At 50.2% G+C, this 26,545-nt stretch overlaps 2 protein-coding genes and 1 long non-coding RNA gene across 7 annotated transcripts in view; 2 read left to right on the top strand and 1 right to left on the bottom strand.

Annotated features, from left to right (window-relative positions):
- PLXNB1 (plexin B1) overlaps window positions 1–22,727 on the top strand; it is a 76,159-nt gene extending 53,432 nt beyond the window's left edge. For all 5 annotated transcript variants that reach the window (XM_080606824.1, XM_080606822.1, XM_080606825.1 and 2 more), the window contains exons 14-38: window positions 866–959; window positions 1,203–1,369; window positions 2,418–2,569; window positions 4,436–4,541; window positions 6,123–6,259; window positions 6,462–6,638; window positions 6,843–7,011; window positions 8,350–8,592; window positions 9,378–9,554; window positions 9,865–10,013; window positions 10,404–10,504; window positions 11,311–11,528; window positions 11,730–11,908; window positions 12,647–12,713; window positions 13,157–13,303; window positions 13,814–13,991; window positions 14,514–14,617; window positions 15,280–15,364; window positions 15,938–16,104; window positions 16,695–16,855; window positions 17,116–17,263; window positions 17,593–17,657; window positions 17,745–17,820; window positions 18,174–18,248; window positions 18,801–22,727. In XM_080606824.1, the coding sequence (XP_080462950.1) occupies window positions 866–959; window positions 1,203–1,369; window positions 2,418–2,569; window positions 4,436–4,541; window positions 6,123–6,259; window positions 6,462–6,638; window positions 6,843–7,011; window positions 8,350–8,592; window positions 9,378–9,554; window positions 9,865–10,013; window positions 10,404–10,504; window positions 11,311–11,528; window positions 11,730–11,908; window positions 12,647–12,713; window positions 13,157–13,303; window positions 13,814–13,991; window positions 14,514–14,617; window positions 15,280–15,364; window positions 15,938–16,104; window positions 16,695–16,855; window positions 17,116–17,263; window positions 17,593–17,657; window positions 17,745–17,820; window positions 18,174–18,248; window positions 18,801–18,905 (3,447 nt within the window). In that variant the 3' untranslated portion in view covers window positions 18,906–22,727. The remainder of the gene's footprint in view (window positions 1–865; window positions 960–1,202; window positions 1,370–2,417; window positions 2,570–4,435; window positions 4,542–6,122; window positions 6,260–6,461; window positions 6,639–6,842; window positions 7,012–8,349; window positions 8,593–9,377; window positions 9,555–9,864; window positions 10,014–10,403; window positions 10,505–11,310; window positions 11,529–11,729; window positions 11,909–12,646; window positions 12,714–13,156; window positions 13,304–13,813; window positions 13,992–14,513; window positions 14,618–15,279; window positions 15,365–15,937; window positions 16,105–16,694; window positions 16,856–17,115; window positions 17,264–17,592; window positions 17,658–17,744; window positions 17,821–18,173; window positions 18,249–18,800) is intronic.
- Window positions 21,489–26,438, bottom strand: LOC308200737. The gene is made up of 2 exons (XR_013955765.1): window positions 26,306–26,438; window positions 21,489–24,572 (listed from the first exon to the last, which is right to left on the bottom strand). It is a non-coding gene; the product is annotated as an uncharacterized lncRNA (long non-coding RNA).
- The window catches only part of SETD5 (SET domain containing 5), a 76,397-nt gene continuing 74,417 nt past the window's right edge, over window positions 24,566–26,545 (top strand). Inside the window, exon 1 of the mRNA XM_080606826.1 lies at window positions 24,566–26,437. Coding sequence (XP_080462952.1) covers window positions 26,392–26,437 — 46 coding nt within the window. The 5' untranslated portion in view covers window positions 24,566–26,391. The remainder of the gene's footprint in view (window positions 26,438–26,545) is intronic.

Raw genomic sequence — 26,545 nt, 5'->3', positions numbered from 1 at the left:
GCTGCCTGGCAGTACTGGTGTTTCAGTTTGCAGAAAGATTGTGCAGCCTGAGCCCCAAGATCTGTTGCTGCATTTGATGTGGCACAGAATGGTGCTGGCTCAGAATCACCACTCGTTGCAACCTCCCAGGACACTGCAGCCTCTGCTATAGCTTGAGACTCTGCTGTCTGCAGTTTCTGGGTCGTGACTTCCGCAGCGGTGGTTCTTTTGTGAAAAGAAAAATGCTATTAATGCCAGTTTTTTTTCTTGGTGGTAGAGGTGGTAGAGGCTAGCCTGTGGATTCTAAGAATAACAGGTGCAATCAATCAAAGCAGCAATTTACATTTCTGGATTGTGTGTAGATTTTTCCATATGGCAAGATTTGCAAGCAGAGGTGATATTTTTAGTTCGCAATCTCATATAGCCAAGGGAGAAGGAACAACATAGGCTTTTGCACACACAAGCCGTGCAGACCAATTATAATGCTACATCTTCAGCTCAGCTGAAATTGCAGAAATGCCAGCTTGAGCAGTTTTTTGAGCAGGTGGCTTGTAATTAGAAATCAGACATTTCAGAATGCATTTAGAAAGTTAGACAAGTATTGGCACGAGCACACACTTGTTTTCAATGTTCTTCCTGGTGAACTAATGTCAGCTGCTCTTTCTAGAGCAAAATGGTGCCTGAGTGAGCCAGCAAGGACAGGTCTGTGCTGCCACTGCCTGAGCAACGCTGCCTCGACTGCATTCACAGGACACATTGGCAGGCTGTGCCTGCCAGTGCTCTATGCAGGATGGATGTTGATTTTGTTTTTGTTTTTGCAACCTATTTAGCTGGCTTGTTTGTGCCTCCGTTAAGTCCTTTGCTTTGATGGTCTTTGTCTTCGCAGTACAGCTATGCAGCACCTCAACTCGAATTCAACGCTGTGGTGTTTGTGCAGAGGCGACGACACCTTCGAGTGGACAGTGCTGCAGATCTCCACGGTAGGAATGCAACTCTGCAGAGACAGCAAGTGGGATAAAAGGGAATCAAGGAATCCTCAGCTTAGGCTTTTTGCATCTGTAGTAGTTCTATCACAGGGGGACTGAGGAAAACATACAGCCTCGGTTCTATCAGTTCTCACAGAGAAGGGAGGTGGACAGGATTCTTTGTAAGACACCAAGTGCTGGGATATTCTGTGCCTTAGGGGCTGTTTTCAGATGCCTCTGAATGTTTCTCTTTTGCAGTGACTTTTTACAACTGCTCCGTGGGACACACCGATTGTAGCCGCTGCCAAACAGCTGACTCGAAGTACAACTGTGTGTGGTGTGGTGGCAGCAACCCCAGCTGCATCTTCAGGGGCTCCTGCAAGGAAGAGATAGAAGACCTGTGTCCAGCACCGCTCATTCACTCTGTGAGTAACCCGCTCACTAGTGTACTGCACCTGGGGCAAGGAGGGCTGCATTCTCCGGTTGAAACCAGAGGTCTGTGAACTCAGAGTGAACAGTGCAGCTCAGCAGGACATTGGCCATCTGAAGAGCAAGATAATCCTATTCTGCTCTGATCTCTCAGTGGTGTGAGGATGCTAGACTTGTGCTGGGCTTTCATTGTACTCATAAAGACCATTGGGGAAAGATGCATTTGTATGTCATGTGAGCTGAAACTGGCATGCCAGAAGGAGCTGAATCATTCAGAAGCTGGAAAGGGTCCACAAGGTGGATCCCCTAACTGTTCTGAGCCAGAGCCTGAACCAGGTTGGCCCAACTGAGCCTGGGGTAAAGGAGGGCAAAACCTAATGATAATGGCACAGCAGGGATGTGAAAGGCATGACAGGTTACTGGGATTAATGATTTTTGTCTGTTTATTTTAAATGTTTCTTGCTAACTGCCACATGACAAGTGTCTGTAGCCATGTGTCCCTTTTGCTGTCAGCTTGTCCTCCCTCCAGTGGCACACAACGTCCATGTGCTGCATCTTGTCGTAGTTCACCTTGGATGCTGCTGAGGGACAGAGCTTTGAAGTTTGTGCAGCATGTGATTCATTGTCGTACTGATGCTGAGAGGGTAATGGTGCTTGCTGCTTCAACACCAGTAACATTTATCAGCTTGTGCATTCCCACTCTTCCGTAGAGATGCCCTATGGAGTGGTCAGCATGGTGATGAGAAGGCAAAGCAGGGCAGTCCTTGCCTGTACAAGTCTGTAGTGGACTCATACCCTCTGGGGAACTGCTGGCAGTGGTGAGGTATAGGAAAGAAAGCTCTGATTGTGGTGTTCTTTATGGCCTTTCTTCTGAGGATGCAACCTGGTACTAGTCCCAGTCACCAAAGGGAATCCACAGCAATGGCCAGGCCAGGCAGAGTTTGCAGTGGGGCAGTTGTGAAGGGCCCGGTGCTGTAGATCAGTTACCAGGCTGAGGAGGTCTGAGATACTGTGACATTTACACGTGCGCGGGTGTCTTTGCAGGTGTACCCCCTGTCTGGACCAGTGGAAGGTGGCACTAGAATCACCATCACTGGCTCAAACCTCGGGCAGAAACATCAAGACATTGCAGAAACTGTCACTGTTGCAGGAATTCCTTGTGCCGTAGATGCTCAAGAGTATGAGATCTCTAGCAGGTAGAGTATCTGTGAACCTTCTCCCAGAGACAGGCGCTGGCTTTTCCCTTGGCTGCTGACACCAGGCTGAGGTTTCGTTGCCTTTGCTGTAGCAGGTATCGAGCCTTGCCCATTCCCCAGGGAGTGCCCCCGAGTAAGGTCGCTGTCTGATTAGTTATTCAGGCAGTGACCTTGGGGAGATAAGTTTGTGTACAAGGCAACGACCAAACAGTGCCGCTGTGTACTGAACACAGCTAGCCAGCTCAGGGAGTCACGGGCTCAGTTGCGGTTTCGTGGGTGTCTCTGTCACAGCTTTCTTTCAGTAATGCACAGGACATGGCTTGTTGTAAGTGTCACCGCCAGGGAAATATCCTGGCCTTGTTAACGCAGGATGAGGATGGGGATGCGTGGTTGGAGGTACAGCACAGTTCCTTGCCTCTGCTTGAGCGGGCATGCCCAAGGTGCTTTCCTTCACTTGCTAGCCAGACCTCCACCTCCCAGGAACAAGTCCAAGGAAAGGACCCTCTTAGCCAGGGACTGACAGGGGAGTCCTGCAGGGCCCTGTGCCACGCTTTGTTGGCTAGCAGGGCCTGGCAGCTCATGGAGCCTGTAAAAGTAGTGGCTACAAAGAGGATGAGAAGGGGCAAGAGTTCCTGCTGAATCCAGCTAATGTCAGTGATAAAGAGAATTGGGTAGTTGTGTGTCTGGTCAGGGAAGGACCATATAACACTCAAGTGTAGTCAGGTGTTCAGAGGTGTGACTGGAACAGCTAGGAAGCAAAGAAAGAAATATTTGTACAGTTGGCCTATGGCAGGGCAGGTAGGTGGGAGCCTTGGACAAGGGAGGCAGAGGAGCCAAGCAACCAGCAGGAGATGAGGAGAGAAGAGCAGAGCAATTGTGAGTAACCTCTCATCAGAGCTATCACAAACCCATTTTTCCATTCCATGGTAGCAGTAGCTGTAGCACCCTTCCCCTGGGAGCAAGGTAAGATCCTGCTGGGAAGTGGCCTGCTGTGTTGAGCAGTGTTGTCCTGTCCGTGCTGCTTGTTTGTCTGGATCCATCTGCTTTCTGTTTTCATCCTAGAATTAGAGCGTAATCTTTCTTGGGTAGCACTGTCTTTGTTCTGTATGTCACCTGGCATCCCGAGGTCCTAGCTTGGGACTGGCTCCCTGCCAGTCCCTTCAAATTTCTGAGCCTTTTTGGTTGGGGGCATATAGCTGTGAACCTGGAACCCACTCCTGAGCAAGGCCCAGACAAAATTAATCTCTTACTGCATAGAGAATCTGGCAAAAGCCTGCTGCAGAGCAAAGTTTTTCTGAGAGTAAATCAGTGCTCAAACAGGGCAGCAAGGAATCCTACGTTAGAAGTATAACCTGATTTTTTTGCATTGTCAGCATCTCCCATACCAAATTACGGCTGGAAAAGGGACTGGGAAGAATGGGTGGTGCACGCAGGGAGAGCTGGCAGATCCCAGAGGCTGCTGGCTGAAGACCAGCTAGACCTACAGCCTTGAGTTTTGTTTCTGCATCAGGCACAGTGCTAATGTGTGGATTGAGGTCACTCCAGATGTGACTGGTTTGATCACTCTGGACTGTAGCAGAGTTCTTGGCCTCTTTGTGCATCTGATATAGTGGCTTCCTCCTGTCTGTCCCTGAAGAAGTGATCTTGGATAGAACGGGCTGATTTGGAACTGCCCCCTGCTTTTTTTCTGCTGCACCTAAACTGGCTTTTAAAGGAGTTTTTCCACGTTCGGTGGTATATTCTGAGCATGTGATAAGGCTGAAAGAGAAGGGAGCTGTGGTTGCTAGGTGGTTTTAGAACATGATGCAAAGGATACAGCTCGTTTTCTCTTCTGTGCTGTGACGCTGTTCTTGGATTGTCCCGCAGTATCGTGTGTGTCACTGGCGGGAGCTGGAGGGAGAGATTTGGGCACGTGGTGGTGGAAGTGCCTGGAGGAGGACGTGGAGTTTCTGGGCATATTTTCACCTATCAGGTAATGTGGCTATTGCTTCTTTTATACCTCTCCCTATTCTTCCAGTATTTCTGCTAAAGAGCTGCCAATTGCATGAACTTCTGGCTCTCTGTCAGAAACTTGGTGCTGGTGTTTTTATCCAATTTATCTGGTCTTTTAGTTCTGTGTTCTTTGTTTTTCTTCCCTACTGCTAAGATTATAAGAACAGACATACTGGGTTGTACGAAGGATTCTGTAGTCTAGTGTTTTTGTTTTGTTTTGTTTTTTGACAGTGGCAACTTGAATACTTAAAGAGGAAAAATACTAGGTACTTCTCTGATTTGGAGATTTTTATTGGTGACTTAGCATCCTGTTAAGACTTATAGCCTTCCTTTTATTAATTTGCAAATTGCTGCTTTTACTTCTGACCTTCAGCAGCTGGTGGCAGTAAGTCCGGTGTATGGAGAAGCTTCCTATTATCTTTAAACACCTTTCTTAAACGCCTTTCTGATAAATTGTTGATATCTTAAACACAGCAACTATGAAATATTTAAGTAATTTTAAGATAGTATTACTCACATTTCAACCTTGCTCTACAACTTACAATTGTATTTGCCAAGTTGCACGTCTCCCATTTCCCTTGGGAAGAAGAAAGATGTCTGAAAAGTCTTAGGCTATTACATTTTGGCTGTATAAAACCATTTTGTATATTGGATTGTGCTTGTTATTGCTCTTTGTTTTGGTTCTGTTATCACCATTTGAGGCAGGGTGATTAGAACTGCATACTTACATTCAAGATGTGAGTGCAACAGGAATTTGTACTATCATATATTTTTTTTAGTTCTCAGTTCCGTTCCCAGGAATTCATAATGCTTGGTGTGTTTTTATTGGGCTCTGTGCTTACAGAGTTGTTATAGGCGCTAAAGCACTCCTGAATGGGCAGTAGCTGTATCAAAGCTCACAACTGGGCTGGCTTCATTGTTGTAGTCTTTCTGCTCCTTCTCGTTTTATGTATCTTGTTTTTCATTTATCATTTATCAGTAGCGACTTACTTGTGCCACTCTGTTGCCTGGTTCCTCTATTTTTTTTCTGCACCTCCTGGGACTAAGTCATCATTACTGTGAATAATTTATCAAATTTCATTTCTCCTTTCCAGGTGACCTAACAGCATGTTTAGCAGCTCAGGCCTTAAGACAAATTCTTAAGGCTCCCTGCTGGTAATCTCTTCATCTCCTAGACAAACAGACAATTTATTTGCTGCCTTGTATTTCCTAACTTGAGTTATTAATCCAGTTACTGATCTGAACAATCCCTTTGAACTGTTAATCCTAGGGTTTGTGTGTGAGGCTCACAGCTCTGCTGTCTGCAGCATCTGTCTGCCTCTTGCATTGTGGAAAGACAAGTCTCTGATTTCGCATTTCTTGCTAGTGTGGTTGATCCCTCATCTCTTGGTGCCATTTCACAGCAAGGTAGCAGCCGGAGCCTAGCTGATGACTGCATGTGACTGGGAATCTATAGCTTGTGTTTTCAGAGCACTGGAGATCACTGCTACTTTCTTTCCTTGCCTTATTTTGTGAGGTTCTGGTCACTCATCTCTCTCTTTTTTTTTTTTTTTCCTTCTAGAACCCGGAGCTGAAATCCATTGTTCCAACTCAGGGCCCCAAAGCTGGAGGAACCTGCCTTACCCTTCTGGGCTCAAAGCTGCTGACTGGACATCCTAGTGAGATCAGCGTCCTGCTTGGAGACCTCCCTTGCCGCATGTAAGATCAGAGCCTGCCGTGCTGTGCTGGCCGTGCACTGCCCCGAGTCTGCCCCAGAGCCCTGCAGGGTTTTCACCATTAAATTTAGGAAAATATGGGAACACGTTCACGGGCTGTCAGCAAGGAGCAAGGCATAGTACTATAGAACCTGTCTCTGCAGTGGCTGTATTTAATCCTTTGTTCTCTTTTTTGTCTCTCCAAGCCTCTCTGAGATGACAGAGGATCAGTTGGCATGTCAGACGAGTCCCAGCAATGTGTCTGCAGAGCTACCAGTCACTGTCAAGTACGGGGACCAGGAGCGGAGGCTGGAAGGATCCCTCTTTAGATATACTCTGGATCCCAACATCACTTTTGCAGAGCCACCTAAAAGCTTTCTCAGGTACAAAGACTGAGTGCTTGCACCTTCCCCAAGGCTGTGTGCCATGGCAGGCAGGTGCTACAGCACCAGTGGCATCTGTTTGTTGTGCTGCACTCTGGAAAAAGCCAGGCTGGTAGGAATGGGCATAAACGGAAGGGTGGGAGCATGGGCATGACAGAGCTAATGAATAATAGGTGCGTGAGATTGGCTGCTTTTCTCTTCCAGCGGAGGGAGAGTGCTCAGAGTTCACGGGTACAACTTGGATGTTGTACAGAGACCGAAGATTCGAGTTACAGTCTCTCCATCTGAACGCCGGCGTCGAGGAGTGGGGCGATGGCGCAGAATAATCCCAGATACCGAGTGCCCTGAGGGTGCTCTGTGCAGCATCCAGCAGGTAGCGTGGCAAAGTGCTCAATGGAGCTGAGGATTCATAAGGGCTGGTGTGTTGTGCTGCCAAGGTGGACTTTCTGTCCCTAGGGCTTCTGGCCCCCTTGCTGTTATCTGCTCAGTTCCCACCAACTAACAGTCTTGGCCAAACGGAAGCGATCTCTGCCAGACTGAAAGGTTAAGCACTTTCACAAACATTTGCATGAGTTGCCTCTGCTTAGAGATGTGCGGGGCTTGTGATAGGAGACAAACAGCAGGGCAGCAGCGTGGAGATAAAGAAATCTGCAGTTGAGCCAGAGAGCTTGTCTGGCTCAGCATGTCCATGCTCCAGACTTTCTTTTTGCATAGTTCAGGTCTGTCTTTAGAGCTCCTGGGCTCTTTCACTCTGAGATATAAAACCAGGCAGAGTTCAGTGAAATGACCAATTCCACCAGCGTTTTTCTGTTCTCCAGATGTCAGCGTCCTGAGATGAGTCACTGCTCAGGTCTTGATCTGACCATCAAGACTGCAGAGTTTGCAGCAGAATTTGCAGAGTTAGAGGGTATTTGGTAGCCAAAGTACAACAAGGGTTTGTATTCGTAGTGCAAACAGTGGAGGGCTTCCTGTACATAAACTTGGAGGCCTTGTCTTTGTTTTTTAATCTCCCAGTGTGCTGTGAGGTAATCATCTGACAATTCATCTGGCATTCTGAGAGATGTGGTGAGGATGATGCTCTTCATATTCCTATGCATATATGAAAACTGCTCTATGTAGGATTTTTTTCTATGTTAAGTCCCTTCCAGGTTTCTGTCTTATAGATGTGGAGCTGAATATGCTCCTGAAGGACATGCGCTACTAAAGGCTGTTTTTCCCAATGTTCTTAAGAAGGCATTTGTGGCTGTGAATTCCTATGGGGGAGAGGGAAAAAATGACTAATGCTCTCATCACATGTATAAAACACATGTAATCCAGCAAGGGACACTTCTTTCACAGAAGCATTCAGGTTAGGAAGTGTGCAGTGCCTTGAAGGTCTTTGGTCCCCTTCTGTCAGAGCAGGGAGATCTAAAGCTGATGCTGCTCCAGATTTTGCTGCTGTGGGAATGTTGGAGCTGATTTCCATTGCTGAAACCTAGGTACCTACAGCAAAACCAGTGCTCTGAAGACTTTCTTTAGAGGAACATGGGGAATTCCTCAGATCTGGGACTTTTCTCTCTACAATTAGCAGAGCTTTTCTGGCATTGCTCCAGGTAAGAGGAGCACAGACTGGCCCCAGATTGTGCAGGGTTTGAAAGCATTGCAGAGCTGCAAGAGAAGTATTAGCATTTCACTACTAATGCTTTTTTTTTTTTTCCCCTTTGGCATTTAGTTTGAAGAACCATGTCTTATTAACTCCTCCTACCTGATCCTGTGCAAAACTCCAGCCATTAACCTGCTACTGCGGAGTGTCCACATCAAACTGGAATTTATTCTGGATAATTTGAGCTTTGATTTCAACTCCTTGCATCCCATGCCCTTCTCTTACGAAGTCAACCCCATCCTCAAGCCACTGAATGCTGAAGACCCCGCCAAGCCATATCGTCACAAGCCAGGAAGCGTCATCTCTGTGGAGGTAACACAAGAACTATCTAGAAATAACATATGCTGTACAAAGTTGTTGCTAACCTGAGGCTGTTTTAAATTGGCAACATGAAGCTTCCAAGGTTTTTAAAGCATTTGACAGGCTTGCAGCCTGTCACAGCACATCTGCTTTGGGCTCTGAGAAATGGCACATTAGAGGAGGAAAAAGGAGTGCATCAAAAAAGCCTCTCGAGACCATAAATCATTTAGAGTGCCGTAGGGCTCATGGAAACTTCCATAGGTTTTTTATTTTTTGTCCTAATGTGAATTAACACTATTTGTGTATGAGATATTAGTACCAAAAAAACCCCACCAATACATTCTATTCTCAGCTGCCATTTTTATGACATCTTAAAATTTCTCTGTAAGTAACTTAAGAGTGAAAAAAAATATTAGGTGGAAATAGGAAAATCATTGTTTAAAGAGGATGCAAAAGGGCAGAGTGGCAAATGTTTTTTTTTCTGTATATGTGAGGAAAAGGCTCTGTGATATTTCTCTTGTATAGACAGGTACTCTCTAGTCCAGTAGCAATTAAGAAAGGTAGTGGCTGCAGCTGGAGACGTGCACTTTCTCCACTCGATCTTTTCGATCACAGAGTGAAGATTGTTTAGCTTACAAAATGAACTTGTGCAGCCAATTCAGATGGGAACCCAGTCAGGGAAGAAAAAAAGCTCCTCTCATCATGTGGTGCTGGTCTCCTCCATCTTCTCTGGAGCCATGGACAATGCAGAGATGCTTTTTAGCCCAATTTGACGTGCTGTTCCACCTCTGTTCCAGGGGGAAAATCTAGATCTGGCCATTTCCAAGGATGAAGTTATGGCCATGATTGGGGAAGGAATCTGCGTGGTGAAGACATTAACAAGGAATCATCTCTACTGTGAGCCTCCTTCCGAGCAGCCAGCTCCGCGGCACCGCACAAAGCGGGAGGGCACCGACTTGCTCCCAGAGTTCACGGTAGGGAATGAGCAACAAATCATGTCATAAGTGGGTGCACAAGCAAGAAGTAGTGATGGAAGCAGGGAGTGGGACAGGAAGTAAGAGAAAGACAAGAGTCATAGTGGCAAGGAGCTGCTTTTATTCTCAAATCTACCCTTAACTGCCAAACAGTGCCTGGAACAAACGGCGCAGCTGGATTCAGGAGCTGTGCTGCGGGACGTAGCCTTACTAGAGAGCTGTATGCCACCTGTACTCGTTCTGGAGTAGCTGTGCGTCTTTGCTTTTTGTTGCTGCACTGAGTTTACATCACAGCACGTTTTCGCTCCAGGTACAAATGGGAAACCTGAACTTCCTCCTGGGCCGAGTGCAGTATGACACAGAAAGCCAGCTCACCTTCCCGCTGGAGGCACAGATTGGTTTGGGTGTTGGTGCGTCCTTTGTGGCACTCGTCGTTCTGGTCATTGTTTTCATATACAGGTGAGAGGCTCTGGCATTGTATGGGAGCTTTAACTTCTCTACGTTATTCAGTGGATGTGGTCAAGCCTGTATATCCTGGGCCTAAACAAGGTCCTAGTTTTCTTTATTTTGTGGCAAATTCTGAGCCCCTCACGTTGTTGGATGTGTGAGGCATAGGGATGGTGTGCCTGCTCATCACAGTCTGTGTTGTGATTCATTCAGAGCGCTCACCTAATGGGTGCTCCAAGGGACATACGTAGTTATAGAACACGGTTTGGTGTCCTGTAGAGGTGGTGTTTAGTAGAAATCACCTCAACAGCATTGCCCTGGAGTCCTTGGCAGCAATACAACAGCTGGCAAAGACTATCCCTGGGCTAAGATCACTGGTAACAATTCTGTTTCTTACTACAGGAGGAAGAGCAAACAGGCTCTGAGGGATTACAAGAAAGTTCAAATCCAGCTGGAAAATCTAGAAACAAGCGTTCGGGACAGATGCAAAAAGGAATTCACAGGTTAGTCACAGAGCTCCTACATTCCTACAGCTTCAGGAAAGTTTGAAGAACCACACAGAGCCCTACCATTCTTTTCATTCCTGCATACTTGTTTGGGTAGCTCAGGACAGGCAATAGCTTTATCCTGTGCTAGTGCATTGAAACATATAGCCAAATTTGTGTATTTCATTCTTTTCTTTAATTCAGAACACAGTGGTATATACAGACCCCTCTGATTCTCCAGTCCATCCTCCAGACTCAGATGAAGAGCTAAAGGTCAAGACAGCGCACTTGGAGAGACCTTAAGTACAGCTAGTCCAGTCTGTGTGTAGAGCAAGTTGAGTTACACCCCATATCTTGAGTCTGTAAACTTTGTACTTCAGCTGCCTACAGCTGTGAGCCCTTGTGTGGGGCATCCAGGGCTCTAAAACTTGTGCAAGCTACTCAGATTGTAATCTCTAACTAATGGGGGAAGCAGTGAGGAGCAGGAGATCTCTGGAACTTTGTGTATAGGTAATGCCCGTAACCACAGATTGGTGCTGAACAGTGGCTTCCTTTTTATAAAACTGGAAGCCAGACCCTAACTGTAAATGAGAATAATCACCAAATTCACCTGCTGGTTCCCAATGCAGTTCCTCCCAGAGCCTAGTCTGGTGATGAATATTCCTGCAATGGTACTCCAATGTGACTCTTCCTGACAGGAAACATCCTTCCTCTTCTTCAGTCCCATCCTGCTGGCCCTAGTTCCTGCCTGCACTCACCTCATGCTCTGTACCATCGCTTGTGTGATCATGTGGTCAACATCACGGGCGTTTCCTTTCCCCCAGACCTGATGACTGAGATGATGGACCTCACAAGCGACCTCGTGGGCACAGGCATCCCCTTCTTGGACTACAAGTCCTATGCGGAGCGCATTTTCTTCCCGGGCCACCGTGAGTCACCGTTGCAAAGGGACCTGGACATCCCCGAGTGCCGGCGGCAAACGGTGGAGCAGGGCTTGGTCCAGCTCTCCAACCTGCTCAACAGCAAGCTCTTCCTCACCAAGGTAAGGTCCCACTCTCTGCTTGCAGCATGCTGTGGGGTCTGGGCCACGTTGCTGGCAACTGGTGGCAGGAAGCAGGCAGTGCTCATTAAAGTTCGTTCCTGATTAGCCCCCTCCTGCAGCACCACTGCTTTCAGGAGCCAGTAGGTGGGACTGCCTTGTTTTCAGGGGATTCACACGCTGGTTTATCTCTCTCTCCACCAGTTCATCCACACTCTGGAAATCCAGCGTACTTTCTCTCCGAGAGACCGGGCCTATGTGGCATCATTGCTCACCGTGTCGCTGCATGGGAAGCTGGAGTACTTCACTGACATCCTCAAAACACTCCTGAATGACCTTGTGGAGCAGTATGTGGCCAAGAACCCCAAGCTGATGCTGCGGAGGTGAGCAAGCCAGACGTGGTCCTGGTGTTAGATACATCAGGGGACCTTTTTGTCCAGCTAGCAAGCTCTGAAAAACTGCTGTGGGTAAAATAACATTGTGGCATGGACTGCAGTTGTAGGGCCAGTGTGTGTCAACGTACATCAAACAGGAGAAAGCAGTATCAATAATACCCCTCACCCCATCAAGTAATTGGCAGGGAGAAAAGGAGGAATGGTGTGAGAAGAGTAAGAAGCTGAAGTTGCCCACCCCAAATTCTTTTCTTCACCTATTCTTTTGAAGCTGCTGTGTGTTAGCTTTCTCCTTGTGTTCAAGTACTGCAGCTCTGTCAGATCTGCTGTTTAGAGGTCTCTGGGACTCGCAATCCTGCCATGTTTGGAAACTAAATTGAAATATCTCCTGTGTTCTGATCCCCATTAGCTCCTGTCCAGTGTATCCTTCTGATCTGAACAAATTTATCTTGTTTTGAGACCTGACAGAGGCTATTCTCTATCCCCTTTGTCTCTTCTGTCATTTGGTGCCTCCTTCAGGCTGAAAAGAGCTTCATATAAGAAGTAGGATCAAGAGCACTAACCTGACTGGTCCCTAAAGTATTCTTTCCTTTTCCTTCCTCCCTCGATCCTGTATCATCATTTAGCGTGCTCTTTTCTCATCTTTTCTCAAAAGGAGCGATCTTTATCTGCAGTTACCCTTCCTGCTGTGCACTGTATCTTTGTGACCAACCTCATACTCTCTTTCAGGACGGAAACAGTGGTAGAGAAGCTGTTAACCAACTGGATGTCCATCTGCCTGTATGCATTTGTGAGGGTGAGTTCTTTGTCTCTTTGTGAAGTAAAGGGGCCAAAAGAGGGGAGGCAGCCACAGCTTTGCTTTGTGCCTCACTCTTAGCTGAAATGGTGCTGGAGTCATCCTGTATTTCAGGGAAGAGAGATGCTTAAATCAGCATCGATGCCACTCCCTGTTTCCAGGGAGGGGGGCAGCAAGGAGAGTCCCTCTGATTAGCGGCATGGAGACAGTGATGCTGTGGTCTTGTGCATCCTGCTGGTCCTTAGCCCCTGCGATTTCCCTGTGCTTGGAGCAGGAGCCGTTGGCAGAGACTTTGCCTGCCTGCAGTGGTTTAACTGCTGTATCACTGGTGTCCTCCGTCCTGCTGCTCCTCTGCTTGGTGTCTGTGTTTCCAAGCTGCTGGGTTCTGCTGGGAAGAGCAAGGTGAATTTCTCCTGAGTGAAGCTCCTTCCTTTCTGTGCCAGGACTCTGTTGGGGAGCCACTTTACATGCTGTTTCGAGGAATCAAACACCAGGTGGACAAGGGCCCCGTTGACTGGGTGACGGGGAAAGCCAAATATACCCTGAATGACAACCGGCTTCTGAGAGAGGACCTGGAGTACCGGACTCTGGTAAGCACCAAATCTTTTTTCCCCTCTGGGCTCTCTGGTGTGGCAGAGTTTAATGTCCTCCTCTTCAAGGCAGAAGCACAACGTCCTGCACAATGTCCTCCTCTTTAAGGCAGAAGCACAACCTCCTAGGAGCCAGCTTTGTCGCAGCAGCATAACTCAGTAGCTGAGCAAGAGCCCTGCTAAATCAGATAGTTTTGCCCTAGGCTGATAGGAGCCATCACCGCAGTAATCTGGTGTATGTTCCGTGCTCTGTGCCTAGAAATAAGGGGATGAAATTGCTGATGGCACATGGAAGCCTAGAGCTCCCTAGAGCTGTTAAACCGACTTCCAGCTCTCAAGGGAAGGCTGGGAACACGGTGTTTAACAACCTGTAGAATTTTGTTTTCTGAAACTCCTCCAGTGAAAGAGTTAGCTGTTAACGTGCTTTAATGCCAGCCATCAAAGGTGTAAATGTGTCAGATTATGCATAGCAACCTTAGAGGAGCTGTGACCTTTTCTTTTGTTCCGCAGACTTTAAACGCTTTGACACAAGCAGGAGTTGCTGCAGGAGGGGCAGAGGACTCCCAAGGGATTTCTGCAAAAGTGCTAGACTGTGACACTATAACACAGGTGAAGGAGAAAATCCTAGACCAGATCTATAAAGGGACACCGTACTGTCACCGACCAGACCCAGACACCCTGGACCTCGGTGAGTAGAACTTCTTGGTGCTAAGACTCAGTGAGGAAGTGGAGGAGAGTGCTCATGTGCTATCCGTGCACAGCACGATTTTCTGCTGAGCCTGCAGTGTCCCTGACCAGTGATCTTGCACTTTGGCTGGACCCAACAGGGCACGATGCAGAAAAGACTAAGAGCAAGAGGTAGGGGTGGGAAAGAAGCAAGTCCAGCCCCTTCGATTTCATGGTGCTTGGTGTTCTTTGCCAGACCTGGCCCATGACAATGGCTTAGGTAAGGGCACGGGAAAAAAAAAAAAGGCATGAGAAGGTATGGAAAGGAAGATAATTTCAGTGCAGAGTTGCTATGGTCATGAACTGGCTCTTCCTGCCAGTGGAGTCAGTGGTAGCATCTAAATAGTGTCTGTGAGGGAAGATTTTGTCCCTTTTCTGGCTTAGTGCTTTGCTAGCTCAGGTTGAAGCACAAGACTTCAGAGATGCTTTAACTTAACTTGTTTTTTTGTTTCTTTGCTTGCTATCTGTGTTTTAATGCCTGTAGAGTGGAGGTCAGGGCTGGCAGGTCATCTGATTCTGTCCGATGAGGATGTGACATCTGTTGTTCAAGGAACTTGGAAACGCCTGAACACTCTTCAGCATTACAAGGTCAGAACTGAGTCTACCATTGCCTTGTCTCCCATTTAATCTTCTATACACTGGTACACTCCGTTTGTGGCTCTGGCTCCTCATGGATTACTGTAAAATCGTCAGAGCTTTCCTGCAGCAGCATATTCAGATTAAGTCAGTGCTGTGTCCTGCACTGTGACTCCTCAAGCAGAAAAACCCCCTCCTGAACATGTACCTGAGACGTGGGCATGCCTAGAGCTTGGGAGGAGACACTGAGTGTATGTTGCAGTGAAGGCAACCCTGCTGGATTCATTAACATTCCGGTCCAAATCGGTTAGTAGGTGATATCACACTGGTCTGTGATGTAGTTTTTAGGACTGGACAGAGTTTGGGTTTTTAACTGTCTTACACTCGTGTGTCGTATCGTGCACCAATATGTCACACCTTGCTGCCACGCGTTCTAGATGTGAATGACGTCAATCCTGGGGCATTACCATTTTCATAATGTTCTGTACATCAGTTTTTCAATCTGTACAAATAAGGTTCTCCCACCATCAGGACAGATAGTGACAGTGCCCCGAGATCCCTATTTCTAGTAATGGTACAGCATGTTCAGTTTGTTTTGCTGTACAAGCACTTGCCTGTTGTGCTGATGAGAGACGTGCTGTTTGTTCTGAATGTTGATTTTTGCTTGTGTGCAGGTGCCTGATGGAGCAACAGTAGCACTGGTCCCTCGCCTGACCAAGCACATCCATAGAGAGAATCAGGATTACATCCCAGGAGAGAGTGAGTGTGATGTCCGCTTCTTATGAAATGATTTTACAGCACCTGTCAAGTTGGTGGGACAAGACTTGCTATAGCCCTAGCTTTATGCTGCTATGGAAGACTGCTATGTGATTTGAACCCTCGTAGGATTGTCAGGAAACTGGAAGTCTGGGCAGGAAAAATGAAGGAAAAGCAATAGAGTACATAAGCAGAGAAAAGCCAGGCTAGATGTGAAAATGCAGGATAAGTAGAATTCTCTAGTACTGGCTGTAGTGCTGGGCACAGTCCACAGCTTGTAGGAATCTTCAATAATTTTGTGTGTTGACCTGGAACAGGCCACCAGGGATGGGGGATCTCTGTGTGGGAAGTTCCCAAGACTTTGAAGACTTTGAGCGGACAAAAGCAACCTGATGCAGCGCTAGCGATAGCTGTACTCTGCACAGGAGGCTGGGTGGAGGCCTCCAGTGGTTCCTTCCCTTAGGAGTATCTGTCAACCTATCATACTGTGAAATCCACTTTCTTCCTTGAGCATAACCTGGCCAAGCTCCACTGTGAGAGGGCTGACACTTGTCTCTAAACAACTGTTCCATTTAGAAACACCGATGCTGGAGGATGCAGATGAAGGTGGGATAAAACTTTGGCACCTGGTAAAACCAACAGAAGAGCCAGAGCTTCCCAAGCATCGCCGTGGGAGCTTAAGAGATCGGGAACGAGCCAAGGCAATCCCAGAGATCTATCTGACACGTCTGCTCTCTATGAAGGTGAGAAGCACAGATTGTGTTGGGCTTGGGATCTTGCCTTCTTTCATATCCCCCTGACAGATTACAGGGATGTGTGTGAAGATGAAGAGCCCCTTTGAGGCTGGGTTGGTGCATGTGCTAGTTGGTTCCAGCTGGGTTCCTCAAGGGACAGCCCCGGCGCTTTGCCAGGCGGTGTCTGTGTTCTGCCCCCAAACTTCTCTTGCTGCTGAGCAAATCCCTTCTCTTTGTTCCTGTCTGGCCGAACACAGCTGTTGGCAGTCAGCAATCCCCCTCCGCTGGTCAGTCCCTACAGTGCAGTTCCATCCCTTCATGTCGCAGGCTCTCTCTCCTCTAGTAAGCCTCTGTACTGGCTCTAAGTATGTCTGATTCCCCTCTGTGTTTTGGTTGTTCATGCGCTTTCCCCTGGCCTCTCTTCCAGAAGCTTCTGGGGCCTCATTTCTCCATTGCTGCTGCTCCTGCAGTGGATGTGAGGTAGCTTGGGACCAGTGAGAGGAGGTCGCTGAGCAGAAGAGGGTCATCTCTCGTCGTGAGGCCTGGGCTCTTCATGTTCCTCTGGCTGTGCTGACTCTGTCCTGCTTGGTTCTCCACAGGGCACCCTGCAGAAGTTTGTGGATGACTTGTTCCAGGTGATCCTCAGTACCAACCGCCCCGTCCCTCTGGCAGTCAAATACTTCTTTGACCTGTTGGATGAGCAGGCATTACACTACGGGATTGCAGATCCTGAGACCATCCATATCTGGAAGACAAACAGGTACGGTGGTCTGCGAGCCCCGACAGAGGCACTGCTAATCTGGTTGGAGCTGCCCCCTTGCATAGAGAGAGCCACCTGTGTCTGCTGAGGAGCAGCAAAATGGGAGTGCAAGGCAGCAAAGCACAGTGTGAAAAGCTGGTTTTGCCGAGAGGGTGAAGCTGGGAGGTGACCAGTATGACCAGTAGCATGTACAGAATATCTTCCAGCACCACAGCTGCCTTCTTTGCTGATAAGCTGCCACGTTTCCATCTTCTCTGCAGCCTGCCCCTGCGGTTCTGGATCAACATCATCAAGAATCCCCAGTTTGTTTTTGATGTGCAGACGTCAGATAATGTAGATGCTGTGCTTCTGGTCATTGCACAGACCTTCATGGACTCCTGTACGATTGCTGACCATAAGCTGGGACGGGTAAGTGCGGAGGTAGAAGCGCGGAGGTGGCACAGGCAGTCTGAGCAGCACTGACACGTTACGGCAGTTGTGTCTGCGCGGTTGCACTGAGACAGCCCACCAGGCCCACTCCTTGCTCTCATGTGCCAGGGGTCCCTTCACCAGTACACGGTTCCTCGGACTGTGTTACTAGGGAGAGAGCCCAGTATTTAAAGTGCCCCTCCATGCAGCGGGCAAAAGTTCCCAGTCCTGAACAAACAACAGAGAATAGGACGGTGTCACCCGCTGAGGTTAGCTCACAGCATGATGAAGGAGCTTTTTGTAATCAATTCTGGTTTTGGATGTTCAAGGACTCTCCAATCAATAAGCTGCTCTATGCCCGGGACATTCCTCGCTACAAGCAAATGGTGGAAAGGTAAGGAACGAATGGGGGAGTTGTAGTTTAAGCAGTAAGAAGGAGGCTGGGAGGAACGTGAAGATAACTGCCTGTGTACCGCCGTAGGTATTATGCGGACATTCGTCAGACCATCTCTGCCAGTGACCAGGAGATGAACTCTGCCCTGGCTGAGCTATCACGGGTAAATAAAGTTATTTATTTCAGAAATCACCCTGGCCCCTCATCAGTGCATGCTATAGAAAGTCGGTAATGCAAAGATCAGATATTCCAGCTGTGTGCAGAAATACTGATTGCTCCCAGTGGCTGCTCTGCTTCATGGCACCACTGAAAAGAAAAGTGCAGTCAAGGCTTTGGGGCAGGGAGTACGTGTGGGTTTTTTCCTTTGCTAGGAACCACTGGTGAATTCCCTTTCCTGTTGCTTTGTGCTGGGTTTAGTGACTCCGGCACATTTCCTAATGAGTTATGAGGACGTGGAATTTGGAAGAACAATTGTTAGGTGTCTCACAGCTTTATCTGACTTCCTCTCTTATTCAGAATTACTCAGGTGACCTCAATTCCCTGGTGGCTCTGCATGAATTGTACAAATATATCAATAAGTACTATGACCAGGTGAGTGCGTTCCCAGGCAGGTATGAACATGACCTTCTCCTTTCACTGTCCAATCAAAAACACCCCCCAAAATTAATAATTAAGAGCAGACAGATCATTACAATGCTGTGTATTGTTTCATTGGCATGTATAACTTCCATGTCATAAGTTTGCTTTACTCTTACCGATGAGGGATGGGGGATATTGCACAAAAAAAGGACTTAGCCCTAACCTGGAGGCTGTTGACATTTCAAATATATTCGCCTTTTTTAATTATGGTATCTAAATATTGTACTGTAAAGTAACTGCATTTTAAGATTCCTTTACTAAAGATAGAATTTTCAGGTACGAAGTTTAGCATTCTTCTTACACTATGACTTCTACATAGCATGTTAGGACAAATCTAGAATACTTACTTTGTGGCTAAGTTGTACTACAAACCCACTTCAGCATGCTGGATTTCAGCGTGGGGCTCTGCACGCTGCTCTGTGCCCTCCCCCGTGTGCGGGGCTGAGCTGCTTGGCAGCGCTGTGCGCTGGAGAAGGGCAGGCAGTGAGCTGTGTCTCGTTGCAGATCATCACAGCCTTGGAAGAAGACCCAACAGCACAGAAGATGCAGCTCGGATATAGGCTACAACAGATTGCAGCAGCTGTGGAGAATAAGGTCACGGATTTGTGACAGGCGCAGACAGACTGCTCTCCCCTGGCTGAACAGGGCCATGCTCGTCCTGGCTATGTGCAGGGCGTCCTGCTGCCGTTGGAACCAGACTCTCCAAGGAACCAGCGGGTGACACGAACGGGGATGGCCAAGGCAGTACGAAGTACAAGCGTCCTTGCATCTCAGAGAATATTTTTTTACAGGTTTTTTTTTTTCCTTTTTACGAGCAAAACAAACGAACTTCAGTTTTCCTCTGACGGAGTCTCAGGGGACCACACGGCTCCTTCCTACAGACGTTAGGTGAATGTGCCAAGCTTCCGAACGGCGCTGCCAAAGAGCCAGGTGGCAGCACCAAGCACCGTGTCTGCCGAGTCCTGGCCTTGCATGGGTGCCCTTGCCAGTGCCGGAGGAGGCTCCCTGGCTGCGGCCGCTCATTTTACTGGGGATACGGGAAGCTTTCCCCTGGCTGACAGGAACACTGACCTCTGTCCCTGTATGGATTAGCGAGCGTTCCTGCAGTACCCCACCTGAGAAACTTCCTTGCAGCAGTGTTCCCACTGGTTCTGGACATTGGGTGTGGAAAGGACAGGGCCTGATGGCGACGGCCTCCTGCTACCCAGTATGTGCGACGCCTGCCGGGATGTAACGTGCTCGCCAGCAGGTGCGCTCGCCCAGGAGCCCCCTGTAAATGGACACCACCCCCTCGCCCTTTCCCTCAGGACAAATTTAGCACGTGAGGAGCCGGCTGCCCGGCTCGCCTTGGTCTCCACTGACCCAGCTCTGGATCCGTCTTTCCTGGTTCCTTGTGGCCGGGGTCGCCCTGCTCTTCTGAAAAGCACAACAAATGCCTTGTGCCACTTCCCCTTCCTCTGGTGTCTGGCTGTTCTGCTGCTCTGAACTGGACTTGTAAATACCCTCAGAAAGATAATGTATTTAAATGCTAAAGGAGAATGTTTAATTTTGTGGCTTTGAGACAAAGCTTTTCTCGGAGAAGCATCTCTGTGCACTTCTACTGACAAACGTCTGTCAGCACTGGAGCGAAGTTTTCTCCACTGCTTTGTCTGCAGGGATAACTCGTAGACGTCTGCATTGTCATAACAGCAGCTTGCTTTTCCTCGCAGCTCGCTTTGAGGCGTAGCTGTGTGTTCTTCTCTTAGGCTCGCCTTACACCTCAGTTTCACCTCCCGAACTCTCCGGTGGTGGCACACAGAAAGGTCATCTGGGGAGCTGTGAACTCAAGGAAGCCGAGGAGCACAACCGTGTTGTTCCCGAAGGGCGTTGGGTGCCCTGCGAACAGGAGTGCCGCCTGCGAGCAAGGAGAGGCCGGAGCAGCGCACAGTCAGTCACCAGCCGTCCAGGCAGCCCCTCTGCTCCCTCCTGGAGAGCACTCGGGGGCGGTTCTCACCTTGTGGACAGAGCACTCTGCCCTTCTGTGAGTGAATTCCTGTCTGAAAGGTTACCCTACTTCTTCTTGTCCCCTGCTGAGCCCAGGCCGATGTCCCGCGTGCCTGGGGCAGGCCAGCAGGTCTCACTCCTGTCACTCCCTGTAGACAGTGATCGTGCAGGCCAGGAGGGAGCAGAGCTAGAACAGGGCACGATCACATCCCTACCTCTCTACGTTGCGTATCGCAGCAGTTCCAGGCCTGTAGGATCAGTCCTACGGCTTCATGTGAGCACTGCGCAGTTGTGAGATTTCCTCTGAGCAATATAACGAGCACGTGTTGGTCTGTCTTCCTACAGACTCCCCTGCCACAAAGCCAGCCCCCTGCTGTGACCATCTCAGCAGCATTCCCAGGTACTCTGTGTGCCCAGAGTGCAGCCGCTGTCCCTGTGCCACCATCCTGCTGCGCTGGGTGGCAGGAAGGAGAGGCTGGAGTTTGCCTGTGTCTCTTCCCCCAGGAGGGCACCGCTTTGGGTCTGTCTCCTGCCTGACCACCCTATTCCATGGAACTTGTGGGAGCTTAGCATCTCTGGAACTTGTGTCTCAACTAAATCTGATGAAATCAGCCCAAAAAAAGCTGGGTGGAGGAAAGGACTGGCAGATAGGAAAAGGCAGATACAACGCACGTTCATAAAGCCCGTTCACTTAGGAACCATGAGAGGCAATTGCCTGGTTCAGGTCGATGAAGGAATGACATGACAGGCAGTGGCAGTGTAGCGCTGCCCCACTTTGGTGCTGACAGTGGACTTGCTGCTCTGGGCAGCGAGGCTGGGTTTGTGGCCTCCAACTCGCTGAGCATCTGCCGGGAGCCACAGGCATCTGCTGGACCTAAGGCTCTGCAGGCTGCTCATGTCTGCTCCTATTTTTGCAGGATTTTCTCTCTGCTTTCCCAGAACAGGGCGGCACAGGGCTTGGTTCTGGATCTGCTTCACATCAGCAAAGGGAGGGGACTCGGTGTCTCCTGGGGTCAGTGCCAGGCATCCAGCTCTCTTCTGCTCCCCTCCGGCAGCTCTCTGGGTCCTGCAGCGTCTCCTGCTCTGGTCAGGGTAAAACCACGCTGAGAGGGCAGCCTCTGCCCGCAGGGAGCTTTTGGGGGAGTCGAGCTCCACAGCCTCTTTACTTCTCAGTAGCGCTCCCGGATGTCAGAGATGATTTATGTTGTCTGTGAAAATCTGCTTTCATCAGAGCAATAATCAGGACTTACAAACAGAGCTAAACACGGGTGATGTGTTCAACATCTCGAGCTCGTCCTTGCGTGGCCGGGCAGGAGGCAGTGCCTGGTGCAGGTGCGGTGAGGGCAGGGGGCTGGTGCCCACCTCTCCCCATCGCGGTGCCCTCAGCATCCTCCGGCCCCCCAGCCCCTTGCAGGGTGCTCAGGCACGGCTCCCCCTTCTCTCCGTCCGTTCTCCCCTCCTGTGGCAAAATCCATTCCTACAGCAGGGTTCGGTTGCATTGAGATTTGCACAAAACAGCTTTTTATTGTAAAACTCCCTACTGCGGGGAAGAGTTATTTATTTATTTCTCACAATCCTTCCACGTTTCTCCCAGTCTCCGCCTGGTCCCACGAGCGGCCAGCCGGGCACCCCCGACGGAAGGAGCGAGTGCTGCGAGGGAAGTCAGCGCTCCCTTCGCAGTCTCAGAAGGGTGATCTTGAATGTTTTGTACTGCGGTCAGAGAAAGAAACTTGCTTTTTCCGTGGTCTGGTTGAGAGGCTGAGAGCTGATCAGTATTACAAGTATCCGTTAGTGCGTCGAATGTCTCCCGCTGGCGCAGCTGAGGGCCGCGGGCAAGCACACCACGTAGATGTGAGAGCACTGCTTTCGTCTGCTCAGTGGCACGTTTAGGCTGTACCTGGGAGCTTTTTTATCGCGAAACGATGGCTACTTTCTTTTTCCTGAAAATAAAAGGGTTCTTGGATCCCGCTGCTTCGGTGGAATGCCATTTCTTTTTCAGGGTGTGCCCCAGTCGCAGCGAGACGCTGCTTTTTTGGTGCCTTTCTTGTCAGGACGATCGTTTTGGTTTCCTGAACACCCGGTTTGCTCTCATAGCTCTTCTCCTGGTCCTCTGTCCTGGTGACTCTGCCCTCTCCCAGCCATGTGACGTGGTGTCCGTCTCTGTTACGGTATGGCCTGACCTGCATTTATACCCTGCCACACCTTGAGTTCTGCTCAGAGCACCCGAGGTACTGTCTTTCTCAAATTGGAATTAATAATTAATATAAAAAGCTTGAAAAAAATCTGAATTTTGTTACATAGTGTAATAACTGTTTGTAGATACTGTTCTGAGATGTAGGAATCTATGGGTGATATAAAAGGTTTTGTCTGTAAATAATCAGTTTAGAGTCCAAATGATTTTAATAAAGAGAATTCTTACACAATAATTCAATAAATTTTAATATACAACCTGCGTGTCCCGCTTGTGTTGCACGACGACGCAGCTGCCCCGAATGTGTTCGCCTTTTGGGGTGTGAGAGGGAGCAAATCCCTTGGGGGAATGGCTGGCTGCTTTCCTAGGGTGGGTGGGGGTGATGCTGCCTGAGGTGTGCTCCATGCTCCTCGCTGATGGCAGAAACCACCGCTCCTCAACTAGGTGAACAACTTTTAATGCGTCAGCAAATTGCACAGCTCTTCCCAGCCTCCTAAAGCTGGCCCCAGGGCCATCTGTGCTTCCTCCCCCCTTCCTTTATTAGCAGAGTTTTAGATACAGTCGTCTTCTTCTGTGTATGTGTGTATATATATATATATATACACTGCCACTACACTGTAGTCCCTCCTTCACCTATATGTGTGTTCTTGCTGACCTTTTATAGGGGTTACAGATCTTGCTCCCTCGCTGCTGCCCCAGTCCCGGCTCTCAGCACCGAGCCCCGCTGCTGTCTCTGCCCCTCCGGTGGTATTTTTAGTGCTGGGGGCGGCAGGTGAGGGGCACAGGCAGGGGGAGAAGCGAGGCCCTGGCTCCTGGTTTGGCAGCGGGGCAGGATTAACCCCTTGCTCCGGGGCTGGCTCTCTGCAGGCTCAGCCGGGAAACCTGAGCTGCACAGCACAAGGGCCCCAGCCGGGGGACGGCCGGGGCTGCCAAGCTCTGCTGCAGGTGGCCGAGGGGAAACAGGGAAGTGGTTTCACTGCGGGTGGCCGTTCCTCGGTGCTGCAAGGCTGCTGGGGTGCCCAGCGAGGCTGCTGCCATCGTGGCCGCTCTGCATCCCGCAGCCCCTTCCCATCCCTTCCGCTGGGAGAAGCTGCTCCTGCACCAAAGCCCTCGTGCAGCCTCTGTGCATCTGCGGAGAGCTGCGCTGCCTTGCTGGCACCGGTGCCGTGTCCTTGTCCCCCAGCCTGGAGCTGGAGAGGGGAGTGTGTCCCCTCTGCCGAGCAGGGGCAGGAGGTGGTGCCGCAGCCACGAGGAGCAGTGGGAACCACCAGGCAGCCTCGTGCTTTCCGGGTACAGGAGCTGAGGAGCAGAGGGGGAAGACTTTCCCGTTTCCATCTCGGCAGAGCTGTGAATTTCCCTCTATAAATAGTTGCTGCGGAGACCGCGGAGCCGCAGCAGGCTGGTGGACCTGCTGCCAGGGTGGCCGAGGCAGGGGGCTGCGCAGACAGGTGCAGCAGTAAAGCAAACCCACCGCAGCTGTCCTGGGTCTCCTGCTACCCTGCAGCCAAGGTTGTTCCCAGAAACGGTGCTGAGATCCGATACCCTGCCCCGCTCCTCAGCACGTCCATCCCGCGATGCAGAAGGGCTTGGTCTGCTCAAGGACACCCCTCCCGGGCAGCGCAGACTAAAAGGAAAGCAGCACCAGGTGGTATCTCACTTTCGGGAGCTCCAGCACGAGCCAGATGACGAGCGGGGCAGCGTGCCCGGCCTCCTGAGCTGCCGCACGGTAAGTCTGAGGGCAGTGGGGCTGAGCCCCGCGCGCCGATGGGGCTGCTTTTGTGCTGCATGTCGCGATTTGCACTGCGTGTCACGACTCGTGGGGATGCTGCGCTCAGCCGGGGCTTGCCAGGCCTGTACTTGTGCAGAAGATGGAGGCGAGTATTGCTGGACTCCGCAGCTTCAGGCGCTGCGATGCGTGGTGAGCAGCGGGGCAGCTCCTTGCACCCCTCCCTGCAGGTGGAGCTGTGCAGGCGGGGGCGAAGCACCACCGCTCCTTGCCCGTCGTAGCTACCGTGGAGCCGGTGGGAGCAGCACATTTTCAGGGTGAGTTCTCTGACCTGCTCCAGGCCTGCAGGAACCCGGGGGTTCTGCGTGACGTAGCTCTTAATGACAAAAGCAAAACTCCTATTAGCATAAAAATCCACCTAGGGTAGATGCTGCTGAGCTCTCATCCCCACGCGTTCTTGAATTGTTCCTCTGGTAGGTGGATGTTAAGTGACATAAGAAATAAAATCTTTAGGGCTGTTGCCCAGCTCTCAGATTGATGTCCGCAGTCCTAATGATGTGCCAAAACCTTGGAAGATGCGAATTGAGAGGTCTCAGGTACACCTGGTGGTGCAGGGGCTTGCAGGGTTACTGCTAGGCTGTCTCTGTGCACGTATGAGGACAGTTCTGGTCTCACCTCTGTTGCACAGCTAGAACTCTGGTAAATATTTGACAAAGACAGTGGCTATACGGTCATGTGGTGTCCTGCAGATTTGTGCCTAAAGGAGGCTGACTCAGAGCACGTGTAAATGCTGAATCTGAGGTGTAATGGAGCTGGAGGCATTCTGAGTTCCTTGCGCACTGCTCCATGGGCTAGGGTAAATGGAGCGGTATCAGCTCTGGCAGTTCTGGGTATCCCTGACCACACGAGCAGCCTTCAGCCCAGCCTGAGCCTTAATTAGAAATGTGCTGGGAGCTCGCTTGGTGCCCAAAGGCAGGCAATAGCTCCGTTGCTGTACTGGGGTAGGGTTGTCAGCATATGGAAAGAAATTCTAGTCTTTTGAGGAAGTCGTGCTTCTGTTCCAGCACCTGGAAGATGTTACTGTCCCAGGGCAGCTCCCAGTCGTGGCTGCTGCCATGAGGCGTGTGACAGGGCATGCACCAGCGCTGCCAGCCTGTTGGGCCTGTTTCTGAAATTCCTCCGGTGCAGACAAGCTCTGAGCTTTGGCAACCTGATTCTGAAGGATTTAAAGGTCGATATTTCTACCCCCGCTAATGGTCTACTTGGGTTATTATCACCTGTCACAAGCTCTGGCAACGCGTGTTCATGTGAAGCTTACAGCAAGTGACATTTCTGAATTATGAAACGCTGGGTTGGGAGCACCCAGCCCGTGGCAGTGTAAATCCACATTTCCATTAGCAACGCGGGGCTTGGGGGTGCTATTTCAGGTGACCAGTGCTGAAGCCAATTCCACACCGGTGCTGCGGGGCGGGGGGAACAGCAGTTGCATCTGTCTGTCTGCGCTGCCTGTGTTTGTACCTTTTGCTGTCATAGAAACGCCGGGGAACAGCCTCTCCCCTCCGCTATGGCCTCTCTGTAGGGGGTCACGGGATGGTCAGTGATAAATCCCTGCTCTGGCCCCGGGCTGCAGACAGATGTGCAGGGCAGCTTCTGAAACGCAGGCTCTGCTTAGCACCAACCTGGGATGCGAAGTTCCTCCTGCAAGCGAAAGCCCCGAGATGGGGCGCGTATGGACGCTGGCCTTCTGCGCAGGCTGGTGTCACAGCCACGGAGGGGCCCCGCGGTCCCCCCGAGCCACTGGGAATCCACACGGGGCACGGGGAAACCTCAGATTCCCACCCGAGAGCCAGGAAACCTCAGATTCCCATCTGAGAGCCAGGAGTCCATCCCTGTCCAGCCTCAGCCTGCCAGCTTTCCTCCCCTGAACTCCTAAAATAATCCAAAAATAATCCCTACCTCGCTGAAGCTCCCAAAATGTTCCCAACAGCCCAGTTCCAGGTTTGGATGAGGCAGATGGAAACGGGGAGAGCAGGGCTAGAAGAGCGAACGGGAGGTGTGCAGATCAACGTGTGCAGCTGCCCTGCCTCTAACTCTCTTTAAAGGACTAACCTGCAGGAGGTCGCACCGCCGGTGCCGCACGGCCTGGTTCCCCACCGCCTCTGTCCCCTCTTGCCAGGACCTGCTGGGACGGCGCCATGGAGGTGCGGGTGCAGGAGGAGGTGCCGGCGGCGCAGCGCACAGGTCAGTCCTCGCACCGCAGCCGACATCGTGCCGGGCTCTTCACGGGTCACAGGGACCCGTCTGTCCCTCTGGGAGGACGCTGTCCTCAGCTGCCCTTTCAGTCTGAGG

This window comes from Anser brachyrhynchus (genome assembly GCF_964034855.1).
Source record: "Anser brachyrhynchus genome assembly, chromosome: 10".
NCBI lineage: Eukaryota > Metazoa > Chordata > Aves > Anseriformes > Anatidae > Anser > Anser brachyrhynchus.
This window is presented reverse-complemented; position numbering and strand designations above follow the sequence as displayed.